This window comes from Branchiostoma floridae, chromosome 18 (genome assembly GCF_000003815.2).
Source record: "Branchiostoma floridae strain S238N-H82 chromosome 18, Bfl_VNyyK, whole genome shotgun sequence".
NCBI classification, from domain to species: Eukaryota; Metazoa; Chordata; class Leptocardii; order Amphioxiformes; family Branchiostomatidae; genus Branchiostoma; species Branchiostoma floridae.
In genome coordinates this window covers 17,304,405-17,328,966 of record NC_049996.1, presented here as the reverse complement: position 1 = coordinate 17,328,966, position 24,562 = coordinate 17,304,405, and the positions used below count along the sequence as shown (strand labels likewise).

At 40.2% G+C, this 24,562-nt stretch overlaps 2 protein-coding genes across 5 annotated transcripts in view; both read right to left on the bottom strand.

The window, feature by feature from the left end:
• The window catches only part of LOC118405888 (myosin light chain kinase, smooth muscle-like), a 42,324-nt gene extending 40,544 nt beyond the window's left edge, over positions 1-1,780 (bottom strand). The window contains exon 1 of the mRNA XM_035805714.1: positions 1,535-1,780. Coding sequence (XP_035661607.1) covers positions 1,535-1,730 — 196 coding nt within the window. The 5' untranslated portion in view covers positions 1,731-1,780. The remainder of the gene's footprint in view (positions 1-1,534) is intronic.
• Positions 1,781-5,642: 3,862 nt separating this feature from the next.
• Positions 5,643-24,562, bottom strand: part of LOC118405885 (obscurin-like) — a 19,272-nt gene continuing 352 nt past the window's right edge. The window contains exons 1-9 of one of the 4 annotated variants that reach the window (XM_035805708.1): positions 23,654-23,743; positions 23,085-23,163; positions 22,482-22,529; positions 21,963-22,023; positions 20,272-20,365; positions 18,723-18,854; positions 18,128-18,218; positions 16,601-16,885; positions 5,643-6,389 (exon numbers count right to left, since the gene is read on the bottom strand). In XM_035805708.1, the coding sequence (XP_035661601.1) occupies positions 5,881-6,389; positions 16,601-16,885; positions 18,128-18,218; positions 18,723-18,854; positions 20,272-20,365; positions 21,963-22,023; positions 22,482-22,529; positions 23,085-23,163; positions 23,654-23,728 (1,374 nt within the window). In that variant the 5' untranslated portion in view covers positions 23,729-23,743 and the 3' untranslated portion in view covers positions 5,643-5,880. Of the gene's footprint in view, positions 6,390-16,600; positions 16,886-18,127; positions 18,219-18,722; positions 18,855-20,271; positions 20,366-21,962; positions 22,024-22,481; positions 22,530-23,084; positions 23,164-23,540; positions 23,627-23,653; positions 23,744-24,562 lie in introns of those variants that run through there. The other 3 variants (XM_035805707.1, XM_035805709.1, XM_035805710.1) reach the window with 3 other exon arrangements.

Sequence of the window (24,562 nt, the reverse complement as noted above, 5' to 3'; positions counted from 1 at the left end):
GTACATAGACCAGTGCAGGTTAGGTGCAGGTAGACACCAGATATACGTATACCTGCACAGCTCCAATTTGACCTGCACTATCCTGCATATGCAGGTGGTATTTCAAGCCCTGACTAGTGTTGACTGCTGAGACACTGGGCTGTAACAAGCTATTCACACACAAAATCGCAAAGTTATGCTATTGAAAAAGGGAGCCTTCTTGGTGAAGATAACAGAGCATAACAGTAACTAAAGGCTCTCTATTATAGATAACACTAACCGCATTTCTCTGGCAGTGTGATTTGTTTGTATCAATCTCTGAAGTTTGAAAGTACAAAATTTGGTATGGACACAAGATGATCTAAAAATGGGTTGAAAAAAACATGAATTTAGTAATATTCACTGAGTGTGTGTACCAAGGTACAGTCTTTCCTAAAACTCTGTTTTCATGTAGATCTTCCAGTCTGGAATTATTATATTCAAACTAATTACCAAGTTAAACTGTTGTTAACAAGTAGATTATGAAAACGGAATTTTCACAAGCTCTGAGCTCTTTCTCACATCTGAATTCAGACAATTCAACAAAACAGGAAATAATTTTCTGTCATGATTTATTAACTAATAATCGTTGCCATGTAGGAATGCATCATATCCTCCTTGCCAAGAATGTTGGGATTATGAAAATTCTTGCCCAACATTTTTGCAAACTCCTGTCCAACATGAGACCTTGGCAGGCGCCCTACACGACTAATTTGCTCTGACACCAATGTCAAGTTCGCAGCAACAGGGGGCCTGTTTCCCATCAAGGTTCGATTCCCGCTGCGGTTTGATTAATTTTGTTGTGATAGAATGTCAGAGGTGCGTTCTGCTCCACCAGACATGAAAGGGTTGCTGGCAAAAACAACTTAAGTTTTTAACAATCCTGACCTATAATAGAGAGATAATACTTATCAAATACGTTGAGAGCCTTTTCATCAGATAGTAGTAAATAATGTTTACAGCTACATCATGTACAGTGCACATGTAGATATATGCAGTGCCTGTGAAGCTGGTGTGGTATATTCTGGGGTTACAAATTACTAGCTGGATAATACAAAACCATCATGATACAGATACAGGCAAATTCGGTGGCTTGTATCACACAGGGCTGCTTGTGTATCCAAAGCCAGTACTACAATAGACTCCAGGATACAGGTAAAATCCTAGGATATCAACTCAAATGTTTCTTGAGATCTACATGTTTGTATTTTCCAATAAGATGGATGGACAATTCAAGCTACTTAAGTATCATCACAACATTCCATCCATAGATTCTTCAGTAACGACATGCTATTCAGACACAATCACAAAAAATCATGCTACTTAAAAAAGACGCCTTCTTGGTGAAGATTACAAAGCATAGCAGTTAGGGTTTCTATTATAGATAACACTTAACCAGAACAGACCACAGATATAAACCATAAATATTTCTAAGGCAGAATGACCTATTGTTTGTAAGGGTGGATGAATAGGCTACAGACTCCTACCAAAACGTCGCCCGAGTCTTAACCCTTACCTGGACTACTGGGAGATTCTGGTGACGACACAAAAACATCGTCGTCCGGTTCAACCACAATCACCTCCCTCTTCCCCTCCCTGTCTCCACTCTCTCCTTCTCTCTCTCCGGTTTCCCTACACACGGGCAAGATGGGTGCCGACTTGAGAAACCTCGGCCGCCGCTTTCGGCACAACCTCTTCCCTAAAGACGCCATTGCAGCTCTCAAGACTCCTTGGCAATGCTCCTTACCAGCTCCCTGTAAACGTCTTGCCCCACCCAAGCCGTTAAATCATTTCTAAGACTGCGGCGGCGACTGCCTTTAAGTTTAAGTGTGTCAAAGTGAGCACTAAATATTTCCACGTTAGTGTCGGGAAGCCGGGCATAGTGAGAACAGCACACACATACCCGACTGCTACGGTCAGCACTTCACGTATACATCATGTCAGGAAAGGCTGGCTGTTTGGACTGGAGAAGGCTTAAAAAGGGCTATGATAACAACTTTAAAGTTAGCGAAAAACGTCAAGGATTACAGTTGTGACAAATAGTCAGTCCTGCAGGCTTCAAGTCATGATCTGTACGTGTATGTTGGGCTGGCAGCAAATGTTGTTGATCTAGTAGAATTCTTAAAAAGGACTGTGATAACAACTTTAAAGCTAGCAAAAGATGGCAAGGAGTATAGTTTGTGACAAGTAGTCAGTCATAATATTGTTGTTAGCTAAATGTGGATCTGAATAAAGTCAAAGTTTGGCAAATGTTGTTTGACCTCTTTTGATCTTGTAGGATCCTTGAAAACAACTATGACAATAACTTTTAAAGTTATAGAAAAACAGTAGAGAGGACAGTTCGTGACAAATGAGATCTGTCAGGCCTCAAATGATGATCTGATCACTTTGTTCTTTTGATCTTGTAGAATGATTGTAAAGAACAAAGATTAAAACTTTAAAAGTTGGAGAAGAATGGCAGGGGGCAACGCTTTGTGAAAAACAATGAGTTTTGCAAGGCCAGTTCAAGTCAGATTACTATGATCTGCTGGATGAATCATGTCTTGGCCAAAAACCAAGGACTGTTGTTTGGGCTGCTGTAAATTTCTATTATCTTTTCAAGGTAGCAGAACACAGTATTTATCCACGACCCCCCAGTGTCTATATGTATGATGCAGGTACATGAAGTAGTATGGATAAAAGTGTTAACGGTACATGGTTGTACACCTAAACTCAAACATATTCGTTTCTGGTATGATTTCTATGATTTTTTCGTGTCAATGCCAGTCAAAAATTCCAAACAGGTCAACAAAAGCTGTGCATTTACCATCATGAAGATTCAATGAGAGGATGTAATGCCACCCTGGGCTGCTAGGGGGCATGACTGCACAGCAATCACGTTCCACCAGCAGGTATAAACAGTTTTATCTGTGTATGGTCTTTGGGGACCCACAGGAAGGGTTTCCAGCCTGGCCACAGGAACTGGTAAGAAATCAGTTTCAATTTCTTTGAAAAAGGTAGCCTAAGGTTTCTGCTTGATAAAAACTCTGCAACTGGGTCTGGCATATCAATACCTTTACACAAGTGACAACCTGTCCATTTCACACAATAAAATGTACTAGTAATTGTACATACAGCAACAAAAATGAAAGGCAAGTATGCAAGCACATGAAGAAAATATAATTGCCAGGCAAAGAAAAAAACAAAGGAAATCACTTTGTCCCAAATCACAAAAAAACACCTAGTCTTTTTTCCAAAGAATTATCCAAAGAATTATCCTACACATTGACTAGAAAGTCCACTAGCAAACATGCATGTACCAGACAACAGTGACACTCAAAGTCTGCAACTTAAAAGCATATTAATATCAAAACAAGCAGAACATGAAAATCGCAAAACTTACCAGTTGCCATGGTAACAATCCTTTATAATATCAGACCAAACCCTTGACAACAGACAAACAGACACAGTAACAGTTTCACCACTAAATGTACAAGTAGCAAAGCTCTACGGTGGGCCGGTCCATTCTACATGGAGGGGAGGGTAAGCACAGGCATTCTTCTTAAATTGTACTGTCCACAAACAAACAAATAAACAAACCCCAGGCACCCAAAACTTAACCTTTCTGATGCTAGCCAAAATAGAACAAAAGAACAGATACAAAAATGGTTAGACTCTGTTATTCAATTCATTAAAATGATAATTAAGTTCAAAGTATAATACACTTTACATGTGCAGTGACTTTTTACCTGTTAATACTATTGAAATCTAGCAAGCCTTTCTCTTTGGGAATCTTGAATTTTGACATGATAAAAATCATGTGTTCTGTTGTAAATATTTGCCTAAAGTGTCACCATTGGCTCAAAAAGTTTCAGACGAGGTCCCAAATTCATAGTCTCTTCTTCAGCCGAACTTGCCCCAGTAAGAAACCCATTGAGATATAGTCTAGAAAGAGTGACAGTTGATTATAAGAATAATCTCAAAGAAAATCTCCCTATAACAAAATCAGAACTGCTGAGCCAAGAAGTCTTACAGCCTAGTCTTCTGCTGGCAATTCCAATTTTGCCACTAGAATTGATAAATTCTATCATCATGATAAATTCTCTTCTTGGACAGTTTTCAATGGCTCTGCAGGATTCCAATGAGACAAACATTAATATCATCATAATGATAATGAATACAAGATAGAGCCATATGCGTTGAACTTCTCTCTGTTCCCAATCACTTCAAACTACAAACAGTTTATAAAGTTAAAAATCGACTAGCAAATATTTTCATAAGACCCAATAATAAAAGCCCCCTACAACTTAGTCAGAGCAAATATTTATGGTCTGTTATAACATATTTATACTTGAGTCCAAACTGAGGACTGTACAGAGTAAATTCCAGCCATGCTGGAGTTGTACAGTAGGGGTGCTGGAGTGCTCTTGGCTTGAGTACACGGCTAGTTCAAGTGCGGTGTTCAAATTCCCAGGGGAAAATAGTTTGACCTTGTGTGGAGTAGTAGTAAGGGTCTATGGTGGCCAGGGGAAGTTAGTAAGTTGTTTCTTGTTCTATTTTGTCAATACTTTAAATGGAATATACTTAGAATCAATTTCCCTCGAGAAGGGGTCAGATGGTCACCGATATATTGGTTAAAATAAAGCTCAGTTTGAGTAAATAGAGTCTCTCAAGTTAATTCAGTGACATACCAACATGATGAAACTATTCACGGACTTAAAAAGGACATTTTCACATTCTACTTTCTGTTCTAATTGCAAACGAAACTGAAATATCATGTTCAGTTATCAAATTTACAAGCAAAATGCATTCTTAAACTTTGCACCTTCAAAATTGTTTAAAAACTTAGTGACTCTTGTGTGGCCATTTGGCAGGTCCTCTAAGTTAAATATGGGTCCAACCCCTGGATGTTAGAATGTCTGGAGACGCCTTTATCTTACAGACACAACTTAAGAAACAACATGTTTCTTAACCATTTCAAACAAGACCATCGGAACACTCTACAGGCACACTATATTTCACTTACTAAGTGAAGTAATTCTTGACTTCTTTAAAAACTCAGTATACAACAAGAGTTAACATATCAAACTTACGATTTATAAGTACACAACCTATAAGTATATTGTTCTTACACACAGTTAAAGTTTTTAGAACCACACACATGTAATATGACACCAGGAAACTGAAAGAAAAACAGCACACTCAGCAACATCCGACCCTTCTACGAGCCAAAACTGCGAGGATAAAATCTAGAAATAAACGACCAGCGGAGGTCACCATGGTAACCGGAGTAAATATTGACAGGATGAAGTGACATGTCGATGATTAATTAACTCCCTGAACGACACTTGACTGTGAATCAGTCTCCGAGAGAACTTCTGTCACTTCCACAACTGGCAACAATCCGACAGAAGTGTCAACAAACGTCTGCAAACGGTAAATTTGGCGTGAGGAACCGAGACGCACACTGACACGATCGGCAAGACATTCTTGTCACAGAGAAGAAAAATACCAAGACGTCTTCAGTTTGTGATTAGATTGTATTTGCACTTGCATCTTGGTGTCAAACACTTTTAAAAGTAGTAAGGAGCAGCGAAATGTACTACGCAATGGCAAAGGGTGTGACAAATAGAAAAGCCCAATGCTTTAGAAATCTCAAGAAATTTTTTATTAAACAGTTAGAAGAAGTTGATCCAAAAGGCAAGATTGAAACCATTTCAGACAAAGCTTTGGCAGTGAAAGCATCTTGTAAGGTATGACAAGTATGTAAGGAAATGGGTGAACTCAAGAATGTATATGTCCAAGAAAGGCGTTACGGAAAGTCTTGAGTAAGTTGGATTTGAATACCCAACAATACAAGGATCACAGACAGTAAAATACTGACTAGTACTGAGACTGAGAAGCATTGTTTGGTGACTTACGTCCGAAAGTTGGCGGTTGCTGGGGTTCGTTGTTGTTGTCGTGTTCGTAACCCTCTGGCGGAAAAACCTCGTCTTCCCATGGTTCCTCATCCTGGAGTCCGTTTGACGCATCGTTATCCATCTCGTTATCTGACGAAGAGTAGCTGTCGGAGGTGAAGTCGTCAGAATCGTCCGTTAGAAGCTCGTCGTTAAGAGCCTCGACTTTCAGCCTCACCGCGCCGACCACGGTCCCGGCAACGTTCGTCACTTCACACGTGTACTCTCCGGCGTCCGGTAAATCCGCGTCGTTTACCGCTAAACACGTTCTGTCGTCCTTCTCGGTGATGGTGAACTTGTCGCAGGTGTTCAGGCTCTTGTCGTCCCGTGTCCACCTGACCTGTGGTGTGGGGCTCCCCGAGAAGATGACCCAGAGTTCCGCCGTGTCGCCCACTTCTGCCGACACAAAGTCAAGATGCTCCAGCTGCGGCAAGACTGGAAGGAAAGAAAGAAAAACTTTAAGAAAGAAAAAATCAATAGAAAATCAATCACCTGGACATACTTTAACTCAGCTCCAGACAAGAAATTAATAAGAGAAGCTGCTCTGTACAATTCAGGACAAGGTAAAAATCTTGAATACAGAGTTGGACTTCTCTACAAGGGAAGTGAAAGAAACAATACACTTAAGTTAAGAAGCTTGTGTGTTATGCTACAGGAAGGTCCAACGGACGGAGAAATAACCTGCTCTTTTCAATAGCTACAACCAACAGCTTAGCAATCCCGTCTTAAGGACTGTGACTCTTAAACTTAAGAGCGATGCGAGTTGGGTAAGTAAAACCAGCCGGGACTCAAACCCCCAACCTCCTAGTGCACGGGCCCGGTAACTTTCCAAAGGACTATATAGTTATTATTACCAGCTATGCAGACTGGTCCAGAAAAAAACCTAGTACCTGCTCTCTTCAATAGGCTACAAATTGAACAGCTTAACAAAACTGTTCTAGGGACTGCAAACCCTTTGGAGAGGCAAGCAAGTTGGGTAAGCAAGTTAGAACACCCAGGATTCGAACCCCGACCTTCCAGTCCTTAGGCAGGGTAACTAATTCCACCGCACACAGCAGTGGATACACAGTTGTTTACCAAACAGTTGTTATCTTGGTTTCCCCACGTTATCTCAGCACTTCAGGACCAGACAGTCCTGTTTACCTCACGGACATTAACACTGCCGAGTGGGAACTGCAACCAGAGTTGCAGAGTTGACTAAATCTTTCAAGTCTCAGAAATGGATGCAAGACTTCTTTTACCTTAAGTTTAAGAAATTGGATTCATTCCAAATCAAGTATACCACCAGCAGGCTGTCTAGTGAAAATAATGTTTTCTTGCAATTTCCAGAAAAAAAAATAAGAAACTCAATTTCTTTAACCATGTGTGAAATATAGCATTCCTGGCTCTCGGCTACCTTTTTGCCTTTCCTCGCGATACATATCAACTGGATATAACTTTGGTGCCAAGCAGCTAACTTTGAACTGGGTAAGACTTAAACCACTACAGCAACTGTGCACATAGTCACCTTGGAACTGCCTTTATGGTGACAAATTACAGCAATGTTGTACTGCTTATCACACAGTGCTACTGAGTTATTTTTGTCACACTGACAAACATAATATTGTCAATAGATTCAAGTCTGTGGAGACAATTTTAATTTTGTGATGGTTAATTTTGGCCTCTCACAGTGTTGTGCTTGCTTTGAATACAACTTCATTGATACAATACAAGACAGCACAGTTTTGCAGTGTGATAAAGTTTTTGTTCTACTATTATTAAGTTCTTAATTACTTAGTCACTCAAAACTAGTGCTGCTTCTATCAATCTGACAAATATGTACCTGTCACATAATAGTTACTATTTCTAAGACTGAGGACTAGGCTGGGAGTTAGACCCAAACCATCTGATCCATGCAGAGACAAACTTGCTAAAAGCCTAATAAACCACAGAAAAACCCTCACCTTACCTGAGGAAAGTTCACAGGTGGCCAGGTGTGACCGACCCAACCATGGAGGGGGGGGGGGGAGTATAAACATTATCCTAGTTCATTACACCTACCTGTTCCACTGTGTTTATCACGTTCCACAGTACGGGCCGTATTTCATGTCAGGCCAAACAAGCTTAACTCGTTTCAGGGTCCTTTAGTGGACGAATTGATAAATAGTCAAGGAAGTCATGGATTGACAGAGTTAACAATACATGTCCAGAATGACAGGATGTTTAAGTGGTTGTAGGCAGTGTTAAAATCAGTTCAGTAAGCCAAACGTTTTAGTCTCATTAAGTTACAATTTTAAGACTTTATATCCATACACAAAATAAAACACTTACAGTCCTCTGATCCTTCTCAAGTTGAAAAGACCCAAAACCTAAGTCACACATCCAATCTACCTTTTAAAATCATGAGCAAACCTACACTTGAGAACCTACCATAAAAAACAGCTCCAAACCATAACATTGAAGCCTCTATAACAGACTTTAGAGCAGCCCTTAAAACCTCCAAATGTTTGAGGTACTTAAATGTTGTGCACCTTTCTAAATCTTGGCATAAGTTCCTACAAAAAAAATGCAAGCAGAGATGGTATACTTCAGCCCTTAACCCAATTTGTGACTCTGAGACAGTCCTATGAAACAATGAAACACACACAGAAACACATCGATATCAGTCAAAAGTAAACTTTTCTTTACCAAGTAAAAATGATGGCAAACCTGATGAAAAGGCTGTATAAAGCTCCCACTCTCCATACATACATGTCCACCTCTAGATCTAAACCTGTTCATTCTTTTATAAAAAAAAAGCTGCCTGCCCAGGCTAACATACGTCACAATGCCGCCTGACGCACTAGTGCTTATAACACAGACGGCCACACAATTAGCTTCTATGTGCATGCTCAATGGTTTACCTATAAAATCTCAACCTAAAGACTTCATTCTCTCACAGCAAGGAAGGCTGCCATTCAGTTATGTACACTCCAGGCTGCCCAGAAGAGTTGGGACAATGCACAGGGCCAGGCTAATGCAATTTCTTGGTTACTGGTTCCCAACATGGTACTCTACGACTTTTAGTGTTGAGCTTTTTGCTTCAAGTGAATTGTCTTGTTTTCTTTCAATAAAAGTGAAAGAGAAGAAATTCTGAACATGCAAGAAAAAATTTACACTTTTCCTACATCATGCTTTTCCAGAGTGATTATTCCAAGCTGTTCAAACAATAGACCTGATAGTATAGTCTAAGAATTGTCCATCAATTGGAACAAAAGAGTATCAGTATCACAATACTCTTTCTAGACTAACATGAAACATTTTGGGAGGACAACTTGTAAAGGTGTTGATACACCTGTTTTGTCCTCCCTTCCACTTGTTTTTGCATGTGGTAAATTCAAATAAAGAAATAAAGAAATAAAGAAACACCTTTAACACTAACAGGTGACAAGATGCACATCTTCTAGGCATACCTGATGATTTCCTGACAAGTTTTTAAGGTGAGTACCCCTGCAATATGCACCCGTGAGCTCCTGCTAACCAGGGTGGTCCCAGCACTACGGATCCTCTACAGCCTATAAGGAGAGTAAGTCGATCCGGGACAGGCTCTGCAAACAAAGCCTGGAGTTGTTGGGTCAAGTGCGGGCAGGCCGGGTCTTTGTGTGCACATACTGTAAGAGGGGTCGTTTTCAGAGGTGTTTTGTAGAAATCACAAACACTTAGAGGATCCAGATTCATTTCATTTGGGCCTGCACGCTGTTTTGGTTAAGGACATTGCTTTGTTTATCATGAAATAGTCTTTGTTAACGAGTCCAAATGTGTACAGATAAGTCTTTGAGATTTGTTTGTTTAGGGCCAAAATAGCAAGACTGCAAAGCCTTAATGCTAATTGTGTGCCAAAATTAGATGGAGACCATTTAAAATGTGAAATGTTAATTTTACTTTCATGAGAAATCTTTATTTGAACAGAGTTCATCATTTTTCCACCTGTTTGTACATATACAACATCTGCAAGATGTGTCTTTGATAGATTTGTCTCCTGTGAGGGCTGTCTATTTTTTGGTGAGTAAATATTACTTAAAAGGCCGACATCACATTTCCAAACCGGGGCCCGGCCGGGCAGCTATCGGGAACGAAACGTATGATATAGAAGACACCAAACTACACAAGACGTAAAGACAATAGCCATTGGCATTATTTGTGTACAGTCTTTTACATTATACATTTGTATTTTTCATTTCTACAGCCTAGCCAGGTCCCTGTTTGGTAATGTGACATTACCCTAGTGAATAGGGTATACAGGCAGAAGTGGCCACTTAAGTTAAAAATTTCCTACAGGAAGCCTCTTAAGACACTGCCCAGTCTTATCTTTAGTATTTCCTGAGTCTGGATAGGGTCAGCAACACTTCTGAGTGGGGAAATCCCCTTGGTAACACTCCTATCAGAAACCACTATCCCCAGAAGTTGGTAACTCTCCTATCAAAAACCACAGGCACTACTGGGTACTATCTGATGCATCTTACTAGATTGGCAAGATTGGATGCTGCATCTAGCTAGATCGGCAAGATTGGAAAATGAACTGTTAAGTTTAAAAACTAAAATCTTTTTTTAGAGACTTTTTGAATAAACTTACAGGTTAAGTTTCACATTTGGTCATCAAAAGCTGGAAATTAAATGAAGAAAATTGTAAAGGCAGAAATCTGATGTCAACCAACTTTTCCAATCTAAGAATTGAAAAAGCTTAAGGTCCTTTCTATAAAATTACATAATGTAATTTGTAAACCTTGGTTTGGGTCCTTGGAAGGTTACGTCAGGCAGACGGGTAATTTGAGCACAAGTGTCCTTGTTAAGCTGGGTGATGTGAATGTGTCTCAGCGTGGGAAAATGTTCAAACATGAACACACCAGATCTTATGGTTTTACATTGTGGCGGTCATTCAAATTTGTCCTGATTCAACATCTCTTTAATCTGTAATTACTGTTACTAAGTTTTCCTTTTTTTCCTGACAAATGTCTTTAAGTTAGCTTCTGTCAGTCCAGAAGTATCCCCATCAAAATGAGATACTGTAAATGCAGAAATCTTCGCGGTGGATAAATGTTCGCGGTTTTCGCGTGGCCATTTCACCGCGAATTTAAAACCACGGCGAACATTTTTCCAGGGCATTAAGATACCACAGTGCATGGTGCTACCGTGAAATTAAAACCACTGCGAAAAGTCCTTTTTCCCGCTTCCGCTAAATTAAATCCCCGCGAACTTAAATGCATTTACAGTACATCCAGTTGTCCTAAAAATTCTGGTGATTCTGGAAGTTCCATGTTTGTAGGAAAGGGTCCCCTCAATGTGCTGATACTGAGCCAAATTTTCAATGAAAATAGAGTTAATTAAATTAACAAGTTCTCTGCTCAGGTTCACATCTAGGAAAGGAATGTCATTAAAAAGGAACATGTTTATTGAAGTTTCTCCAAAGACTCGAGTTTATTTGAGTAGAGAGTACTAAACATCATAAGTTAGCCCTCGACTTGCGATAGACCCAGTCATGCTCAGAATTCAACGCAAAGAAACTCCATCATTTTCTAAAGGAGTGGACCACAGCTAGCATGAATGGATTTCACTTTGCAAGAGGACAGAGAAGTCTGTATCTGAGTCTTCTGAAGAAGACCTTAATGTTTTGCGAACATTGTTTTGACTTCTTTCAAAGTTTGGTTGCTTGAAATAAGCATTTCCCCATCACTGGTGATGGTTCCAGCCCTGTTTGAGGAATTTGATACTCCCTGTGTACAAATGTTTACCTATAAGGTAACTCTGCACCACAACTGTGTACAGATTCCTTATCTCATTAATAAGGATAGGAGTCCACCTTAAACGGGAAGGGAGGACTTTGTGTGCACGGTGCACAATAACTTTTCCTATGGCATTGTCGTACCACAGGGAACTATACAAACATGATTTACATTTGAGTGACACTCCTTAGGAGTTAGTGAATTGGCCTGTTTAATCAGTTAGCTGTACTTGTATTGAATTGTTTCTGCCAGTTCATTTTAGTGACGCTGAAGAAGAGTGATGGATGTCACTTGAAACATCCAGAAGTAAATCTCCGTTTTTATCCAGTTTTACAGAACGAATTGTATTTGAATAAGTTTGAAAGTATTAAAGATATTACCTTAGACAGGGCCCATCTGCAAAGTACATGTACAGAACCACCTTAAATCACCCTTGGCCTGAATGTGTCATGTAAGTATCCAGGACACCCAGCAGGAATGGGCGGGCGGGGGAAATGGCAATTTGTCGACAACATTTCTGCCACGTTCAGCCAATAGAGTTCACCCTGCTCTCTGACATTTGTAAGTAATTTAGTTTTACCAAGAGGTCATCTGTACACTTAAAGAACTGACATTCACTCCCTAAAACTGGGTGTACCAAATTTGATTTAAAAGTTCAATCTCTATAACTGAATAACTATAACGCCAAACAGTATCTTATTACCTGGATGTCTAACCTACATCGACGTATCTTGGATAACAGTTATAACAGTTACTATAACTAAGAAATCCAGTTGTAGAAATTTAACTGCCTTTAAACAGTGCTTCCCTGGATGTACCAATTTGAGTATTGACTTTCCCTCAAAATCTGTTTCATGCTGATTTAAAGCCTAGCATTACATTTTATCTGAACACCAAACAATGGATTGATATGGTTCAACCAAACCTTGCTGCAAATCAGACAACTTTTTCAAAGAGAAAATGTGGATTATGGAATGTTGTTATAGTCATTAAAAGTCAAATCTCTAACAGCAAAGTTACTAGGTTTTTTTGCAGAGCATATGGAAACAGTAAAACAAAGTTAGAATGTAATTGAAAGCAAAAAATGTTTATGTCACATTACATGTATGTAAATACTTCAGTTATAATGAGGTTTATTGCAAATTGTAGGCTAATTGCAGGTAATTGCAGACCAAAAGTCTAACAAAAAATTAATGAAGCACATGTCTGGGTCTAATTTGAAGCTAACTCTAAATTCTCTGAGCTATCCGGTTATTGGCTTCAACTTCTTTTTCAGAGACAGTGGAAAATTTTGTTCTAAACTTGATATAGTGACACAAAGTGATAAAGATTGCATTTACCTGATCCAAAATGGAGTGCCCAAGTTCACAGGCGACAGAAACCGTTTTGAGTCCACCCTCCCAGACCCGGCCGGCTGTTTGCCCCAACAGATTTTCTGTTCCTGTGCCTCCCCAAAACTCTGCTTTGAACAGCTCCTTGTAAAACAACCTGGCCTCAAATAGACAACCAATCACAGACAACTTTAAGCTAGTGGGACTGATTCTGTGGCCAATCACAGACAAGTAAGCCTGAACCTGTTAGCCAATCACACAAGGGTAAGCAAACTCCAACAGCCAATCATAGGCAAGGAAAGAGAGACAAGCAGTGTTGTACTTGCTCAAGATCAAATTTGCTTTCCTCTGAAAGAAGAGAAAACTCTTTGATTTTGGAAAGATTTGGGAAACAAGGATGTTAGTTTCCATTCCCTAAGCAGCCAAACAACAGTTCTGGGCTATAAGTTTGCTTTTAAACACTTAAACCTTCTACAAAGCCACAGAGTCTTGAAACTGATGTTAGGTCTTTGATGTATTTAATGTAACCCTATCTTGCAATGTCAAGAAGTGTGGAATAAGTACCATATATATTTGTAAGACCTACCACTAAGCAGTTTTTGTGAGGCCATGGAAAGATGCTAAAAATGAGCTAAGATTAATTTCAAAGAGTATTGTAATCTGGCAGACAAAACATGACAGAGGGTCTGCATGCTTTTTCGTAAGGCGTAGGGAAGCTATTTTATTTTACGTAATTCGTAGTGGGATGAAGCGTAAAATGTTGGTAGCTTTCGTGAATCTATCATAAAGCGTAGTCAGCCATCCCAAATTTAGCAAAAATTCATTGTCAGGCCCCCCCATGCAGACCCTCATGAGGACAAGTCTTGGATGTTTGCAGCACCCATGCAGGTCTGTGTTGTACCAAACACAAGGACTTCAGCCAGGCTCGTTCATTACACTTGAACTAGTCTGTACAGGAACACTTGAAATGTGCCTGTAGATCTTTGATAAGGGCAGGACTTTTCCTGTTCCCTCGGCCATGTGGATTTGATAATATGGATCACATCCTCCGGGAACCCCAGAATTGATGCGAGCATGCCAACAAAATTTGAAATCTACAGAAATTTGGCCCCCTAAAATGTTGCCTTCATTATCAAATCTAAGTGGTCAGGACGGTTGAACAAAATAAATGACTTAAAAACACAAGAATATGGTATACCAAACAATAGAGTTCATTTTGGTTCTTTCATATCTTCTTCATTGACCTTCGCATTGATATTAGCATTCTATGACATTACTTACCGTTTTCCAATATTTTTGTGAAATGTGTGCATGTTGAACAGACATTCAAATATCATATATATATATATATAGTAAATGGTCTGACATGCTTACGCAGGGATCGAAATACTTTTTTTTGCTACATGCAAAATTGCAAGTTGGCAAAAATTTTACGTGCAATTTGAAAAAGTAACATGCAAAATACAACTAGGCGGCGATGGCGACGAGTATCGCCAGCTTGAATCGGTGAATTTTGATTACATCTAGTAAAGCTACCAGAGAAAGTTACTGGCAAAAATAAGGAAGGACAAAGACAGACGTCCATATGTCTTCTTGTCTAGTCTAAGAGTAGGGTGTCTAATTCCTCAGTATTTCTACAATAGGCCAGGTATTTTCAACATGCAAGATTGCAAGTTCAGAATAATTTTACATGCAAATCTCAAAAAATTGTGTGCAAATTGCATGTTAAGTATGTGTATTTCAAACCCTGCTTACGTACCAGGAGTAAACTTTTAAAAGTAAGGTCCTGCAAATGCGTTTTAGATTCCTTATAACAAGTTTCTAATAATTTATGACCCCTCCCCCTTATTTGCCCCACATGTGGTATAATGTAGTGTCAGGAAATGGTCCTCCATGTTTCTGTGTTAGGAGTAAACGTGTGAAGGTTAGGTCGGCAAACCCAGACAGACGTGACTTCCTGTGCATGTGTGTGTACAGACAGTACAGGCAGTTGGGACAGGCCACAGCAATGAAGCTGGTCGGTTGTCAGCACACCAGGCAAAGTCAATTAAACACAACAGTTCTCAGCAACTGTATTTAAAAGCTTCAGATTTGCAAGTTTGCTTGCGGCTGTGTCGTTCACCCCAAATGCACAGTACTAGTATACTGGAAAGGGTTGCAGTCCTTAGGATGGGACGTTATAAGCCGTGGTCCATTGTTCATTGTGCTTGTTGAAAAGAGCTAGGGGAATTTCCCCGGTACAGTTAACCTGTAAATACTGTACATAGCACCTGTTGGAGACTAGATTTTCAGTGAGCTATACTGGATAAATGATTTCACTTTCACAAGACAAAAAAAGTAACTGCAAGATACAACTCTACCAAAAAGGGTGCTTTTCTGTTTTCTTTTGTGGTAAAAAGAAAAACCACAATGGGCATTGGGGCACTTTTAGAATATATGGAAAAGTCTTTGAATATTTCAAACAGGATATAAAAGGTATCAACCAGTCTATAATCTGCAATCAGACTTTGGGACTGGTGAGGTGAGGTGAGTTTGCAATAGTAGTGTATCTGGGATTTTAGCTTGTTTTAGGGCTCTGTTATCAAAACGGACATTTTGCATGTTGAATTTGGTGTCATGAGATGATAAGAAAGAAACTCACTATTCTGCCTGACATCCAGCTTTGTGAGGACCTACTTAATAGGCAGAGATGTCAAACAGACACTAGAGGGCCCGGACAGAGCTGACAGCTATGGGCGGCGTAACTGGTCATGGATAATCAGCTATAGAGCTAACCAGGGGCCAAGATAGTTTCTGTGAGTTTTACACTGGATGTAGCTACCCATGTAGTTCTACCATGAGATCAAAGTATGTGTGGCCAGGGCTCGAAATATTTTTTCTGCATATCTGCACTGGTGCAGGTAACATTGAAAATTACCTGCACCAGGCAAATTTTACCTGCACCACTCTGAATTTAGGAAGTATGGATCATACTAAAATCGTTCAGGAACCATTGCTATTTTTTCTTTTATACTCTATAGGCGGTAACAGTCAATGCAGCTAATAACAATCTATATACACCTACATCATAGGATATTTATGTGTAAAACCCAGTACATGTACCAGTGCAGGTTAGGTGCAGGTAGACACCAGAAATGCTTGCACAGCTCCAATTTTACCTGCACTAACCTGTATATGCAAGTGGTATTTCGAGCCCTGGTGGCATATTATCATAAGGACAAAAAATGTTACAGTCTATTAAATGCAAATCTGATACTATGTTACCACCTACCAAGACAGAAATGTTCAATATGTTACTATCATGTCCTGCTGATATATCTGCCTATGTCGGTCAATTTATACATAACTCATTTAAAAAACGTGACGATATTATACTATCATGAACCAGCACATAATGATAGCCTGACTGTAAATATTATATACCATGTGTAAAATAGATTAGTCTGTTAGAGTTTTAGATACTAGTAACTCATGTAGTGTTCTGTTCTGTATGTATTGTATGTTCAAGTTGCCAAACACTGTATCCTCTACAGTTGTCGTGCAATAAAGTTCTTCTTCTTCTAAGAAAGAAACTCACTGTTCTGCCTGACATCCAGCTCTGCTAGGCTAGTTTCCGTCCCAGCTTCATTACTGATCACACACTCGTATCTCCCCGAATCCGTTGGCAAGGTTCGACCAATCAGCAGCGAGCTTTGCTGCGCAGTGGTGATGACTGACAGCCTGTCGCCGGTCTCCACGGTGACGCCGTCGTGGAACCACGAGACGACGATGGGTTTAGTTCCCGCGAACTGGCAGGAGAAGGTGGCGGTCTCCCCCTCCCTGTGTGTGAGCTCTCGGAGCGGCGTCACGAAGTGGGCGGCATCTGGGGACAGGAAAGGCCAATCTTAATATCCATCTGAGACACAATTTACAATCTACTTCCTAAGAACTTACTAGGGTCAGAAACACGCAGACTGGGTCAATTTATAATATCTATTAAGTCATTATCATCTGAGGAACACAGTACCAGGGCTCGAAATACTTTTACCTGCACTAATCTGCATTATGCAGGCACTATATTGAGCCCTGGTACTTCTACAATTTTTACAATGGAAAGGATAAAAGAATATAAAAATCATCTTGTTTTGCTATTCCATGGACCTATCAAAATTGTCACATATCAACTATATGATTGTAAATGCAGAAATGTTTGCGGTGGATTTATGTTCGCGGTTTTCGCGTCAGCCATTTCACTGCAAATCTAAAACCACCGCAAACATTTTTCCATGGCATTAAGATACTACAGTGCATGGTGCTACCGTGAAATTAAAACCACCGCGAAAAGTCCCTTTTCCCGCTACCGCGAAATTAAGTCCCCGCGAACTTAAATGTATTTACAGTAATCATCATTAGAAACATGACATGTAGCAAACTAACCCAAATCGTTACAAGAAATGAAACTAAAACTCATACGTGTGCGTAACCTGAAGCTACAGTTGCCCATATTCCCGATCCATTTACCACCAAGGAAAAAGCAGAAACTGCAGCTTTAGGTTCTGCAACCGATCAGAAGTGTCTGTGCAACAGGTGGTTGTCTAGTTCTACATTTCTATTCAACAAAGAAGGTCACACCAACAGCTGTTACATAGTCCTACATGTACAACAATGTACGACCCTTCCTTTTCCTGGGTGCTATTTTGTACAAGAAACTTGTCCTTTAAACAGCCGAGATCTTTCTGACTGTTGTTCTAGAAAGGCCATTTCAGGTCAGTTATCTGGTTGTGGCCTTTCAAAATTTTTTAATCATTTTCATTACTCTGTGAGTTAACCATCTACTTTTCAATTAACTCAGGAGTACAACAGTAACGCATTTCCAGGCTTTCTTTGCTAGGTTGAAAACTAAACCAAACCTAGCACTCAGTTTCTAGGCAGTTACTATGATTTTTCCATAGAACAAGGGAATAAAAGAACGCAAAAGGGAGGGCACTGGGTAAAGGAATAGGACTTGAAAGATGAAATGAGACAAATAAACAATAAGACATGATAAATGGTAACACTGGTGATGTAGGGAAGGAAAGAAGACAAAAAAGAGGAGTGCTTGCCGACACTCACCATGCCAACTCACCGTCAGCCATCTCTTTTCCTCCTGTCTTCTTCAGCAGGTAGCCTGGGACCCAGCCCCTCTCTCCAGCCAACTCCCCTTTATCTGTTAAAGGCTACAGAAACACACAAGTTAGCCTGGGACCCAGCCCCTCTCTCCAGCCAACTCCCCTTTATCTGTTAAAGGCTACAGAAACACACAAGTTAGCCTGGAACCCAGCCCCTCTCTCCAGCCAACTCCCCTTTATCTGTTATAGGCTACAGAAACACACATGTTAGCCTGGAACCCAGCCCCTCTCTCCAGCCAACTCCCCTTTATCTGTTAAAGGCTACAGAAACACACATGTTAGCCTGGAACCCAGCCCCTCTCTCCAGCTAACTCCCCTTTATCTGTTATAGGCTACAGAAACACACATGTTAGCCTGGAACCCAGCCCTCTCTCCAGCCAACTTCATCTATTAAAGGTATAAACTTGCTGACAAAACTGCAAACTGCTCTAAAATCAGATAGTGAGTTAGTAATAGTGACTGCTCAACGCAAAAACTAGATTGATGATACATATTGATATCAATTTTAAGAACTACAGATAAAAGTTGAGATAATGAACTTTGAACTCTGACCTCCACGAGGTAGAAGTCGTCGCCCCCGCTCCTGACGACCTTGACCTGTTCGCCCTTGTGCAGTTCTAACTCGTCCGTCCCGTCCACGATGACGGTCTCCAACACTTCATACAAGCCTCCAACTACAAGGGTCTGTAAGGGGATATACCACAAGATGTCTTAGATGCTTTACTAGTCAAATATAGCTTTTTTGCACAAAAAAATATGTTATAATCACTCCATACTAGCCTCTCACTACTAGGATCGGGAAAGGAAAGAACATAAAATAATATCTATTAATAACTACGTAACATTTGAGTTTAGGGGGACACCAACATACTTCAAAAGCTTGATTAACACATACATCTAAAAGCAGCCTGCAGGTCAATTTGAGCTTCTCATGTCCTATTGAATAAATGGAAGTTCAAGCAAATACATAAAACATTTTTCAATATCACCTTTCTCAGAAGTGTATTGTTATTCACTAGTCACTAGAAGGGCTCCATATTCACTATAATTGTTTATTCATGTATGGCAATACCCTTCCAAGGGTAACTGACACATGAAAGAAATATACGCATGTTCTTTATGAAACTCAGTATTAGATACTTCCCAGTCTTCAGACCAACATTTATCATTTATTATACAACTGAAGATAATTTTTGTTCACCTTGAACCAGGGCTCTAGCCAGCTTGAAATTTTTTTCTGTCAGCCGATTCCCATTGTCGCGAAAATCGAGTTACAAAGACGGAACTGAGACCTTGAAAAACAGGTTTTTAATGAGATTACCATATGCGAAAGGGCGCAGACACAATAAGTCAACAGTCATAACAATAGCAAAACAAACAGTGTGTGGCTTTCCGACCATGGACAGCGTCCCCAAGCCGCCTGTAGCTTCCACCAAGGAGCTTTGTCCGCCAAGGTTGACGGATTGGTTTAAAAAAATTCCGTCACACGCAGCAAGTTTCTGTCAATTGACGGAAAAACGGACGCTGGCTAGAGCCCTGCCTTGAACATCATCAAAGTGCCTTAAAGACCTAAAAGGATTTTCTTGGTTGAATTAAAGGACCTTAAAGGCAATGTTTCAGACATCTCACCTAAGCTGTGTGCATGGCATTAAGTGTCACTGAATCTTACATCAGAATCACAGCATCTTAAAGTTGATATCTAAGATGTCTTACCTCAGCGGTGTTAAGATGGTGTCATTGAAGACGGATTTGGTAAATTTTCCTTGAATAAATCTTACAGCTATCACTGCATCTTAAAGACATTTTTGTATAAGATATCTCACCTCAGCTGCGTGTATGACGATAAGTGTCAGTGAAGACAGATTTAGTAGATTTTCCTTAAATAAATCTTACAGCTATCGCAGCATCTTAGTATCTTAAGATATTGTCTAAAATGTCTTACCTTAGCAGTGTTAAGATGGTGCCACCTAAGAAAGGTATGACGGTAAATTTTCCTCAAATCTTCTATCAGAGCAGACTAAAGAAACCTCAACACATCTCAGGTGATCTGATGTGAAATCTCATTAGATAAATCTTAAAGACAATCCCTAAGACGTCTCACCTCAGCAGCATGTATGAGGGAGTCGAAGCTGGTCTCGCTGAAGACGTTACTGCCGCGGCGGCGAGGGCTCGGTCCTGACACGTGCCTCTGTCTGCTGCAGAAACATATTATACATTATACTTTCACTGGAAATGATGCAATCTCCTGCCATTACCATGGCAACGTGAGGTAAGCGTGACCCTTGAGGTATCATGTTACATCTGCACGTCAGCAGACTAATCATGGCTTCCTGTTACGGGGCTGTAAAAATAGCACGGCGGAAAATTGGTCTGGGGGGACTATTCAATCAGGGAGGTCAGGAGAGATTGAAAATTAATATCTTGAAAGTTGAAGGATTTTCCTGTGGTCTGGCAGCATGGGTTATAGATATCTGGGAAGAGCAGAGTCAGCTACATGTTTCTGTACACAGGTTTCGAAATACCACCTGCATATGCAGGTTAGTGCAGGTAAAATTGAAGCTGTGCAGGTACTTCTGGTGTCTACCTGCACCTAACCTGCACTGGTCCATGCACTGGGTTTTATACATAAATGTCCTATGATGTAGGTGTGTATGGATTAGCTGCATTCATTTGACTGCTACCACGTAATAGCTATAGAGTATAAAAGACAAAATAGCAATGATTCCTGAACAATTTTAGTATGATCCATACTTCTTAAATTCAGAGTGGTGCAGGTAAAATTTGCCTGGTGCAGGTAATTTTCAATGTTACTGGCACCAGTACAGGTATGCAGAAAAAAGTATTTTGAGCCCTGGTACAGGTACACAGACACATGTACATGTATGCAATTTTTCAGTTCATTTGTTCAGACCCTTGTAGTGGCACACATGCAAAGCAGCAAGTTTCCTTGCTCAAGTTGCTGTTTCTGTAGCAGGGGGACGTTGCTAGCCCTTCCCCTTAATAACATGCTTAACAGGCACCTCCTTAGATAAGGCACTCCCATTTTCACATCCCTTCCAAAAAGCAGGTGCAAAGAAGACAGTTACAGTCCCAAACAAGATACCCCTTCCAGGATTGAACAGTGTCTCCCTGAGTTACCAACTAAGGCCTAGGTCACAATTGCCATCCCGGGGCCCAACCGGGCAGCTTTCGAGAGGGAAAAGAATGATATAAAGGACATCAAAATACACGAAATGTCAACATAAGATTCTTGGAAATTACATACGTATATTTCTAGGTATACATTTTAATTTTTCATTTCTTTAAACATCCCGGCCAGGCCCCGGTTTTGAAATGTGACCTAAGCCTAATTTGGACCAGGAGCTCAACTGTGAGGCTGCTACCAGTTGAGCCACAGGGACATCCCTCCATACGTACGCATTGTGGCAGAAATAAAGACCTTCCGTAAACGCATGCTAGAGTCATCGACAGAGAGGAAAACAGAAGGACACGGTGGATTAAGGAGGCAGACTGGATCAGAAAATCAGCTCCAGTCATGAACAGAGACGAGGGGGGATACAAGCTGAGCCACGTTTGGGACGGCATTCTTGCTGCTGCAACGCCACCTACATCGGCTATAAGCAGCAGCAAGAAGTAGTATCCAGTCATTCTAACCCTGATGATGGTGTCTGATAGACATCGAAACGTTGGAAGTAAATACTCTTTGGTTGTGCCTAAAGAAATGCTATATGAATAATTGCTAACCCAATGAAGTTATTTACGGATAAATGTATGATTGTTATTTTTCCTTACCTCCCAGAGCTGGAGGGCGTTGTCGGGGTGCTGGGGGTGTCAATGGAGGAGCCAAGGGAGCCTGGGGACAAGGACAACATGGTTACTATGGAAACAGTCGGCATGGCAACTGGAATAGTTTGCGAGATTGTCATCATCATCGGTCGGTACAAGCAAAATGACCCTGACATTATATTACAGCATGCACTGCAGTGTTGTGCAGGCTGCAAATGTTGGAATCTGTTATATTGGGAGCAGAAGATAACAACAGGGTTTCTATGGAGACTGTCACCATAGCAACTGTACGAAGGAACAACAATAACGGCAGCAGTGTAGCACAGGCCACAAATTGTTGGAAAATATTCAGTTCAGATAAAAACTCTTACCAAGAGTAAAGGATTATATATATAGGACAATGTAAGTTTCATTCTTACAAACCTATATTTCATTACATTGTCGTATATGTAGGATCTCAACATACTTTCTTCTATGATATCGCACATGAAAATGGACATCTACAATTTTAGACTGTATACTTACTGGTGCTTTCCATCGCTGATATTCTGGCTTCAACTGCAGACTTCACATCTACACAAACGGTAAAAGATTAAAAAGAATCGTTAACAACATAACATTCTATTTTCAACTGTCAACAATTGTAAACACAGTAGCTTCCAACACACACTTCCTCGCCATCATGGTTAAAAACAAATCCACAAAATAATTGATATATCTTCCTGAGGGCAGTTAAGATCAGATGCAAAATTCTACAACATAACCATGATCATAATTCAAACATTCTATTTGTGTTTATTTATTTATTTATTTATTTGGATTCACCACACTGGAGGGTATGGCGGAACAGGTGTCAAAAGACACCTTTTCGAAGCCGCCATACCTTAAACATAACAATGATACATCGAATCATAATATACATAAAATACAAGAACAGATATCATAACTATATATATGTGTATTCATGACTTTTCTCAATGATTACAACAATTTCAACTACTAAAACAATTTTTCCCATCTTCAAAAGCTTGCATCTTGCCTCTTTGAAAACAGTGTGTCCTTGAATAAACCTGAGGCATCCTTAAGAAAATCCCAAGTGTCCTTGAGAGACTGTAAGTGCCTCCTTACCTTGTGCCTCCTGTGAGTGTTTGTCTAAGATGTCTCTGATCTCCTTCACCCAGGCCTGCTTCACGTAGATGGTCTTGGCCTGGGGAGCAGGTGTTAAAGATCAACATCATATTGTTATATGATAGGCAAGAATTCTATCAGTGTTACAATCAGCACCTGAAATGGATACAGCAAAACATTTAGCACTTAATTTTTCTGTAAATTTGCCACATTGCATTTTTATTGATTACACTACAATATACTGAATACCTGCATTCTTGAACAATGACAGGTGATACATATTCTGAAATTTTATATATCTGCTGTTCACAGCTAATGATGAATATTATACCAAATCTACAACCACCAAACCACATCACCATATCATTTGCAGAATGATGTTCTCTTCAAAACCCTGCATCTAAGATGTTTGTTTGTTTGTTTGTTTGTTTGTTTGTTTGTTTGACAGTGTCTCACCTGTACTGTGTACCGTTCTGAAGAGTCAGGCTTGCCGTACCACATCTCAAACTTACGGCTGTCACCTTCCTTCATACCCTGTTTGTTTGTTTGTTTGTTTGACAGTGTCTCACCTGTACTGTGTACCGTTCTGAAGAGTCAGGCTTGCCGTACCACATCTCAAACTTACGGCTGTCTCCTTCCTTCATACCCTGTTTGTTTGTTTGTTTGTTTGTTTGTTTGACAGTGTCTCACCTGTACTGTGTACCGTTCTGAAGAGTCAGGCTTGCCGTACCACATCTCAAACTTACGGTCTCCTTCCTTTATATCCTGTTTGTTTGTTTGTTTGTTTGTTTGACAGTGTCTCACCTGTACTGTGTACCGTTCTGAAGAATCGGGCTTGCCGTACCACATCTCAAACTTACGGTCTCCTTCCTTTATATCCTGTTTGTTTGTTTGTTTGTTTGTTTGACAGTGTCTCACCTGTACTGTGTACCGTTCAGAAGAGTCAGGCTTGCCGTACCACATCTCAAACTTACGGTCTCCTTCCTTTATATCCTGTTTGTTTGTTTGCTTGCCTGTTTGTTTGTTTGTTTGACAGTGTCTCACCTGTACTGTGTACCGTTCAGAAGAGTCAGGCTTGCCGTACCACATCTCAAACTTACGGCTGTCTCCTTCCTTCATACCCTGTTTGTTTGTTTGTTTGTTTGTTACTTCAGTGTCTCACCTGTACTGTGTACCGTTCTGAAGAGTCAGGCTTGCCGTACCACATCTCAAACTTACGGCTGTCTCCTTCCTTCATACCCTGTTTGTTTGTTTGTTTGTTTGTTTGTTTGTTTGACAGTGTCTCACCTGTACTGTGTATCGTTCTGAAGAGTCAGGTATGCCGTACCACATCTCAAACTTACGGCTGTCTCCTTCCTTCACACCCTGTTTGTTTGTTTGTTTGTTTGTTTGTTTGTTTGTTTGTTTGTTTGACAGTGTCTCAGCTGTACTGTGTACCTGTTCTGAAGAGTCAGGCTTGCCGTACCACATCTCAAACT